Source organism: Triticum aestivum, chromosome 4D, assembly GCF_018294505.1.
Source record: "Triticum aestivum cultivar Chinese Spring chromosome 4D, IWGSC CS RefSeq v2.1, whole genome shotgun sequence".
Taxonomy (NCBI): domain Eukaryota; kingdom Viridiplantae; phylum Streptophyta; class Magnoliopsida; order Poales; family Poaceae; genus Triticum; species Triticum aestivum.
The window spans coordinates 493,070,881-493,080,591 of record NC_057805.1 but is presented as its reverse complement, the minus strand read 5'-3'; the positions used below and the strand labels follow the sequence as shown (position 1 = coordinate 493,080,591).

General features: G+C 43.6%; 1 protein-coding gene across 1 annotated transcript; it reads right to left on the bottom strand.

Annotated features, from left to right (window-relative positions):
• Positions 1–5,405: 5,405 nt before the first annotated feature.
• Positions 5,406–6,574, bottom strand: LOC123100547 (protein FD). Its single transcript, XM_044522457.1, has 2 exons — positions 5,962–6,574; positions 5,406–5,875 (listed from the first exon to the last, which is right to left on the bottom strand). The coding sequence occupies exons 1-2, from the start codon at positions 6,430–6,432 to the stop codon at positions 5,735–5,737; spliced, it is 612 nt and encodes a 203-aa protein (XP_044378392.1). The 5' UTR covers positions 6,433–6,574; the 3' UTR covers positions 5,406–5,734.
• Positions 6,575–9,711: the final 3,137 nt, after the last annotated feature.

Below are 9,711 nucleotides of genomic sequence, written 5' to 3'. Positions count from 1 at the left end.
ACAATGGTCTAAAAATAAAAAAATAAAAAACTTAAAAAGAAGAATGAAGAAAGTCAAGGCGCGCTAGTTATGAGTGTGTTGTAGTAGTTGCAATTGAACATAAGGTGTGTCATATACAGTTGCCCAAGAACTAATAATTATACAAGAAGAAACAAATAAAATAAAAAACCAATGGGACATAAAAAAACATTTGCCTTTGCCCTATGTAATAATATCTTCTTTCCAATTGATTAGAAAAATATATACCGAAAGCAGCACACCATTTAATAAACAAACACACAGACGAACTTGATGTCCACAATCCATGGCTACTGAATTGACATAGATTTAACCAATTCTCCATCGATCTAGAAATGAAATAAAAAATAGCTTGGAAAAATAATGGGAAATCTACCAGAAAAAAATACGAAGAGAATAAAAAATATAAATGAAATGAAAATAAAAAGAAAGAAAATGGAAATAACAAAAAAGGCAACAAAAAATAAAATAAAAAAACAGAGGAGATGAACTGATACGAAGGGACGCGCACCCCTCTCTCGCGAGATAAATATTTCTAAAGCATTTTCGTGTGTTTGACAAAAATCGCAGTCCAAAAAAGACAAAACAAAGGAAAAAGGCCAACTAGACAAAGGAAAGCCCTAGACCCAATAATTCAAGCCCACTCCATTGTGACTAGCCCACATGAGAAAGCAAACAAACAAAAGGAAAAATAAAGGGGCCGATCGTGAGCCTAAACAGGCCAATCTAAAACAAAGACAACCTGGTGCGTGAATCTTGACGCATTGATCCAGCGGCCAGGTTGTTGACTCAGCTTTGTTAAAACTCAGTCGACTGGGTTTTAGCAGTCCGGATTCAGTATGCACAACCCTTTAGAAGAGCTACTGAAGATGCGTTAATGATCATACACAAATCCCGATGTAAATGGACATAACAGAGATAAATCCGTCTTCTATACAAGTCTCAAGAATAGACTCTAAACTAACCATCAACAAAACTAAAATAAACATTCATTTCAGCTGTTCAGTATATACTAAAAACTATCAAAGTTTCAGACGATGTATAACAAAACGGAGTGGATATCTGGCGACTCGTCTAGCGATAGCCAGGGCCGCAAGTTTCCGCCCATCTTGTAGCCATCTCCATTCTTTCTTCGTCGCCGCGCACCTGTCACCTGTTTTCTTGCCGAAAAGTCTTGTCCCCTGCTCGTCCCAAGGCAGTCTTCCAAGTTTCGTCCTTTGGTATGTGCACTTCGGCGTAGGTTCCTCGTAACTCCTCGGGGAGGCGAGGTTTGGGTTTCTTGTCGGGCGTACGCAACGGCGAGATTTGGTGTCAGATTCTTTAAATCGATTTAGGGATTTAATGACGACGACTGCAGCTCCGGGGCGATGGTCCTTAGGGGCACGTGCACGAAGACTTCCCGGTTGTAATCGACAAGGTCAGGCCGGCTCCATCGGCGGCTAGTTCTGGCGGTGGCAATGGTCGTTCAGTGGTCCATGGACCTAATTGTAATTTTTATCATGTTTGAGGTGCTTTGTACTTCTGGTGAATCTTTATAATAGATCTGATCCTTTTCGGAAAAACAATTAAGATCGGATAAAAGTTTATAAGTTAGTGTTAGATGCATGCTTATGGGCAAGGGCAACAAACATATTTCTGGAATGACATTTGGTGTGGACATAAACTTTGAAAGACAGTAGCATGAGTTGATGTGTGCACGATGAAGCAACTAGAGGTTAGCACATCAGGTTCAGAAGATGGCTGATTGTGAGCAACATGGTAAATTTGTTGAACTGAGGGTTCTGCTTCGTAGTGTTGTTTTGAATTAGAATGATGACATGCCTTGGTGGAAGTGGACTAAGAGTGGCAAATTTTCAGTCAAATCCTTGTATGATCATCTGTCTGATGTGGGGCCTGACAGATCTTCTTGGCATTTATGGGAAGCTAAGATTCCTGCTAAAATTAGAATCTTGTTGTGGCTCATTTTGCATAATTAATGCCATTGTCGCCAAGAATAATAGGGTAAAGAGGAATTGGACAGTTTTGCTTTGGGTCGTCGTCATTCACATATCAACATTGGACATATGTCACATTTGGTTATAAGTTTGCTAATACCAGTCCATAAAAAATCTATGGAATATTTAGTCATTGTAGAAAGATATCTGGCGACAAAGGCTCACGAAATGAGATGATAGCGAACCGAATAAAGACGAGTTTTGTGGTGAAGTTTGTGAAATGGGAGGGTAAATATTCTACTTGCAAGGATAGCATTTCTTCTGACGTCTATTTAGAATGTTTGCGATTGCTGCTCCAGTTTCGCCTTTCTTTGCTAATATGAGGTTGGCAGTGCAGGATGCATGTGCGGGTGATAACCAAAAAATTCCATAGTTGCCTCCTTTGGCGAGCCTTCATGATCTGAAAAAAACTGCACCTTGTTTTTCTCATATTTTCCTGAGTTCAGGAAGTCTACTGCATTCACAAACACAAAAAATTCTCTTCTCGCCTCGCTCACCACCACATTTGTCTGTCTCTTCGCCCCCTTCCCACATCAATACATGGGGCTTTTGCTCGCCGGCGGGAAGTTTCACCTCGAGGGCTTCCTATCCACAAAGATTGACAGACGTCTCGCTTGTAGGCGCAGCCTCATCCTGTCTGATAGCAATTCCAACAATCGAATCGGAACGCCGAATCATTAGGCTGTATGTAAGAAACCCTACTTCCAAAGCCAGGAGTTTGAGTGTCTTTAGCACTCGAACACCAGCCACTACATCCAAGTCAAAAAAGACATGACACATTTGGTGATAAGCCTACCAATACCAGTCCGACAAAAAGCTTTGGAATATTTAGCTCTTGTAGAAAGATATATGGCGACAAAAGCTCATGAAACGAGACAGATAGTGAACCGAATAAAGACGAGTTTTGTGGCGAAGTTTGTGACACGGCAGAGGAATTATTCTACTTGTAAGGATGGCATTTCTTGTGACGTTTATTAAGAATGTTTGTGACACGGCAGAGGAATTATTCTACTTGTAAGGATGGCATTTCTTGTGACGTTTATTAAGAATGTTTGTGACACGGGAGAGGAAATATTCCACTTGTAAGGATGATATTTCTTGTGACGTCTATTGAGAATGTTTGTGATTGCTGCTGCTTCAGCTTGGCCTTTCGGCGCTTATATGAGGCTAGGGGTAGTGCATGATGCATGGGTGGTTGATAACTAAAACTGTTATTGAGGTCTGGAACACTTGTTGGGGGATGCTGACCTTATTCACATTGTGGTCTTATTATTCATTTGTTTTAAATGAATATTTCCTTGTATGAATATTAAATTTTGATGAAGAGAGTGTCGGAATATTAGGCAAATTCATGATTAATTTCAGTAAATAATTCATGACTATAACAGAAAATGGCATGCAACAATCTGGCATACTAGATGAACAGGAAAACATGCACAATAGCATCACATATATAATAATATCAACTACAGATAGATACATGAATGGATGACGATGGAAGTACTGTTCATTAGCTGCTGTAGGAGCGACGTTATTGAGGGCGATGTTGGCAATGATCTATTGCTGACGGTGATGGAGACGGCGATGAGTAGCACCGCCCGACTTGGACGAAAGACGACCCGTGATGACGAACTTGAGCAGTTGCGCAGAGCGCTTCTGAAAAACCTAATTCGTCCTCACTCGATGCAGGATCACAAGGACGAACGGTTCCGGAGACCTGCTGCCCCGCACGGTGGCGTTCAGGATGGAGTAGACTACGGCGGCAGCGCAAGTTGTGAGATGAAGCAAAATCCTACGCGTTTTCGATGTATCTTTGGCCATGACCGGTAGGAGTATATATAAGAGGACATGCCAAGACATCAAAGAATAAAACGACAGAAAAGGAAGTTGCGCCCCTGCAAAATTTCAGCGGATCATTCACGCGCGCGCCGCTCTGACCCCAGCCCCGCCCGGTCAGGCGAGCAAGCCCGTGTGTGTGGTCTTCCATTTATCTACTTCACACATCACTAAGTAAGGTGTAGAGAACCCACTATATGAAGAGGTCTCACACCTCCTCAACTTCCGGGGTTGTACCAAACTTTAGAACCACCACTTATCATTATTCATTGGCCTAATTTAGGATTTCAAAAATTCTTAATGGGCTAGACCCATTATTTCTAACAGAGCGCTCCTTCTCTGATTTCATTAATGAAATCAATGTCTTCATGCTACAAAGGAACAGTGGGAAATGGAGAGTAAGATGATAATGCAGCCAGAGTATACATCTCGGGCCACCGGACATTTTACCTCTATCACCTGCAGCCTCTAGCCACTGCCCCCACACTAGGAAGAGACAAAGAGCTGCCAGCTGAAATGTCTTTATATTAAGTGTGCATCAATTAATTTGGGTCGGAGGGAGGACTAGAGAAACTATTTCAACAGAAGAGAAAGGAAATCAGAAACGTTCAGGCAGAAGTGGCAGGAATCCTCCGGCTAGCGAGTGTTTTGTCCAGTCGATTCCTTCCAGGCTGTATTCCTACGCACATGTTTTTTTTAGTACATTGTATGATCTCGATGATGGTGATGTTCGGACGCCCGTTTACGTACAGATGGAGTATGTGTAGCTCAACTGTGAGCAGTTTTGGAAGTGATCTCTTTGGTTACAATATAGGAAATCAAGGGAATACATATGAATAGATGGATGTGGGGAATCTAAAGTGTTTGAAAAAAGAAGATATTCTGCACGCACAAACAGGGAAAAGAAGAGAAAGAAAAGATGCACATAGCGGCATGTGTGGTAGTACTAGCTAGATGGATTGATGTGAAGGGGAACAATGAGGCTAGGGAAAGGTGGGTATTGCGTGTCGATCATCCGTGCAAAGGAAAGAAACGATAGTAGTGGTTTATACTCCCCATTTGGGGCCATTTCCACTTGTCGAAGTCAGGTTGTTTCCATCTCTAGTACTCCCTCCATCATTCCGTGAAAGTTGAGCTACACACATGAAGTTTATAGGAACAACTTGTCTACGCTTATAATACCAAACATATACCATATGAATACAGATTTCATGATTAATCGAATGGTGTTGATTCGATATTCTTATCACATAAACTTGGTCAATGTTGATAAAATTTGTAACTTTTAAGAAATGGAATACACGCGATATTAGGATATTAGGAACACGTCCGTTCTCGCCAGATTAGCATAGCATTGCCGTCCATAAACATGCACACATAGCGAAATTAACGGTGAATACTAACCATATTTGTGCTGCATGCGTACGTGCTGTTGGCCGGTGGGGAGATATACATAGGATTCCATTCCACGTCCTGCCCGCTAGGACAACATATAAAGCAGGAAGAAAAGGAAATCGAATCCACGACCACTTGCGGTCTGGGCTGACACAACCGATCTTTATCATCATGCATCAGCCATCACTTGTGACGGAAATGCCGTTAATTTGCATAGCTCGATTGATTGATTCGTCCATCACCTCAATATTAAGGAGATATATTACATATACTAGCCTAACTTTGCAACAAAGCTACTACGTACTAGCTAGATTACACATGCACATGCATAGTTCACGACTCCAATTAATATCGATATGTCCATCACCTAGAGCTAGCTTGGACAATCAACCATGTAAGTAGCAAGCACATGCATTGCGTAGTCTTGTATATAACTAATTAATTAGTGGATAATTAAGCTGCTGCGGTCGATGGACCATGGCCGTCGCCGATCATGGCGCAGGGGCGGAGCGGCACCTCTGCCTCTGCTCGAGCTCGAAGTGGAGAGTGGACCTGTTGGACCTGCTCCTGCCGCCGCCGTTGCTGCTGCTGCTTCTGCAGTCGGGGAGGACTACCGCCGTCGCCGAACGTTCCTGCATCCAAATGTTGCATGCTAGCTTCAAGTACATATAGACGCAATCCGTTAAACTACAAATGGCCATGGTGAATATGCGCGTACTTTGATGAAGTCCTGCTCGCGCTTGATGAGCATCTGGTTCTCCCTGCGCAGCTGCGCCAGCTCCATCTCCAGCTCGTTGGTGTAGGCCTGCTTCCGCGCCCGCGACCGGGCCGCCGACTCCCGGTTCTTGATCATCCGGCGCTGACGGTCGACCGCCGCCGGAGCATCGACCTGCACCCTCTTGCTGTTGTTGTTGCTGCTGTTGGCTCCGGAGGCGGAGGGGAAGCCAAAGGGGTAGTCACTGCAGGAGCTGGAGCCGGAGGGCGTACCGGAACCGGAGCCACCGCCCTGGAAGGTGAACTGGACGGAGGAGCTGAGGGTGAGCGCCGTGTAAGGATGCCCCCGCCGCAGTGGCACCGGGCCGGCGAGGTAGTCCTGGGGGTAGACGGCGGCGGCCGGAGAGCGGATGTGGTACGACTGCAGCGCGGCCGGGGTGGAAGGCAGGGACATGTCCTTCCACAACTCCTCCATCGGAAACACTCCACTCGATCCTACTTGGCCTTCACCTAGTATGTGTGCAAGGTGAGACACGCTGGCACACGCGTAACGCTAAGCATATATGGCATGCTCCTTGTGGCTCTCTTCTCTTAGTTTATAGCCACAAACGCAACGCCCTGTCCACCCATGGGTGGCCTGGTGTGTGTGTGGGTGCAAGTAATCTACCGGAGTACTATGCTTCAATGGCGTGTTGCTTGTTTGTCATATCTGGCTACGCATGCATGCATGTATGTGTGCGTTTGATTCTTCTCGGCATTTCTCTATATTTGTATTTCTGTATCGTAGTGATTTTTTTTGGAATAACTTTTGATCTATTCATCAGTTGTCAAGACAGTACAAAGAACACCAAAGATAACAGAGATTACATCCATGTCCGTAGACAGCCTAACGATAACTACAAGCACTGGAGGAAGCCGAAGACGTGCCGCCATCATCCCCCTCCCTCGCCGGAGTGAGACAAAGCTTGTCATAGTAGACCGTTGGAAACTCATCGTGCTATGCCCCTCAGGACCAGCACACCAGAATAACAATTGTCGCTGATGAAGAGAAGCGTAGATCAGAAGGAACAAAACCTGTAGACACATGAACGTAGACAAACGAAAATCGGATCCATCGAAGACAAACACCGTCGAATCTCGCGAGATCTGCCAAAGACACTTTCACACGCCCTCCGACGATGCTGGATGCACCGCTGGACGAGACGGAGGATAGAAGGGGAGAACTGCATTCCATCTTCAGAGAACCGTCATGGCCTTGGCATCCTGAGTAGGACACAAACCTTAACCAAATTAAAAAAACACCTAAAAACAAAGCCCTTACACCATCAATGGCTGGGATCAACCGTGTCTCCATGGCCCTAAGGCCAAAGGAGACTAGGCTGATCGGTGACGACGCCGGTGGAGGCAAGGGAAACCCTAACAAAATGTTTGTTCGCTCAAGATATGTTGAAGCCGAGAGATATTGATTGTATTAGGGTGATTGATTTCCTTCTCTCACGTTCAGTGTCTAGACTTACGTCGGTTTATCTTTAAAAAAATTACAGGACAATATTTTGAAATGTTTTACGAAACTTTACTAAAAGTGTTTTCGACATAATTTTCAAAATATTCTTTTTCTATAGGTTTATTTCATGAATCTTCCAGTATTTCAGCCGTTGTTTCTTCGGAAAGTCGTATTTACCCGAGTAGTCTGGTTCAGTATCAGGTTGCCAGCTTATCATGTCTGGCTACACCTATATGGGTGTATTCCCGCATTAGATTATTCTCTGTGTTTCTATGTTTCTGTATTTCAACGCCAATGGGCCCCTTCCATTAAAGGTGTGGTTAAAAAAGTTTTGTTTATAGATTAAATATTTTGAAAAATAATTTATTGAAACTGTTTTCACACACTTTTCAAAAGAAAATTCCTTTCGACGTGTTCAAGTATTTTTTTTCACGGATCTTCTATATTTCAGCCATTAACCCAAAAAATCATATTTCACATACAAACTTTTCCTATTTATTTATTCTATTTTATTTATTATAAATAAAAACTAGTACATTCCACATACATTGAATCACACATATAAATTATTTCTGTAAGATTTCAATTGATACTATAAACATTTCAGTTTTTCATAGTTTTAATACCACTTCACATAATTTCGGTAACATTTCACAAGTTTACTTTCATAAATTTCACGCTCTGTGGAAAATTATATAAATTTCAGAACCATGTCACGCAAACCGCACAAATAAAAAAATCATACAGATTGAACAAACATCAACGATTGTAACACAATTTTCACATAGTCTAGTTTCAGAAATATCTCACACAATTTTAACCTTTGTTCTCGATAATCTCACTTCTAGCACTACTTCAAAACACTTCATGGAAAATACATGTTGTTAATTTTGGTTTGACAATTGTCACAGTTCTCAGAATAATTTCAGTGCGATTTCCAAAGTTTCATTTCTTAAAATTCCCTTTCTTTCATTAATTACACAATGCATCCATCAAGAGCAACCACCTAAATGTAGTAATTTTGAGGTGGCAGTTATCGAGCAGAGAGTGCAAGCTAAGTGTGACGCGTGTACATATATGATGGATAGGTTGTGCATTTTCACTTTTTTGCGTATGGACCATATATATGGGGAGGCATATTTTGCAGGCAGTGCAGTGCTGGCTGGGCCAATAATAGCTGATGAATATGTTTCCATATTTCCATTTGCATGTAGATATATATCATACTGCATGCAGTGACGACTGTTCATGCATGCCCTACATTTTTTTTTTTGCTGCGGTGGAGGGAGCTGTGCAACGCTCTCGATCACTGTTTCATGCATCCCGCTATATTGGTCAGGCCATTGATTTGCTGCTTCAATCTAGTTAGCACACAGGTGCACGCTGCCCTAGGCTCTACTACTATGTACTAAGACAGTGGAGTACGTACTAGAGTACTTGCTATTGTGAGGAAGCATGGCCATGGCCATGGCCATGGACCGGCATGAGAAAGCGAGCAAGAGAATCCGCTGCATCAGACTATCAGAGAGCTGGCTGCATTCGACTGTACAGCCGTACCAACGTTGTCCCTAAGTGTTTGGCTTTGTTTTCACTTTTCACGTAGTACGTGTGTAGGAGTACTAGCTAGCTACACTGGATTCTCACCCTTGTCACACTTTGTAGTGTAGCTAGTAGCAGCAGATATAGCTTGGTTCTCACTCTCACTGAGACGGAGTGAATAGCAAAAAACTACCACATTACGGGCTATCGTTCCAAAAAACTACCTTTTTTTTAATTTTTCAAGAAACTACCACAAAAGTGGCTGGCTGTTCCAAAAAACCCAAGTGGCCAAACGGTTAAGTTTTAACTGGGGTTATGACATGTGGGGCCCGCCCGTCAGGGTTTTGTCGGCCACAGTGCTCACGGCGCGCGGGTGACGGCCGTTAGGGCGCACGGGCCGTCCCGACCAGGTAAAAACGGATCCGGCCCTCACTCTGTCTCCCTCGCGCTCACTCACTCTCACTCTCCCCCCTCGCTCTGTTTCCCCTGGCCGAGCTCTCCATCGTCGCCGACCACCTCAGTTCCTCGTCGCCGGCCAGGATGCCTTCTCGGAATGATGGGGATGAGAGCTCCGACGACAGCATGGGGGGCAACCTGATGGACATGGAGTACTTTGTAAGCCTCATCCTCCTCCTCTCTGTCATTGTCTAGGGTTAGGGTTAGGGTTGAATCGATTTGGGAATGAGGGTTGATGAGCTGCATATTTGTATG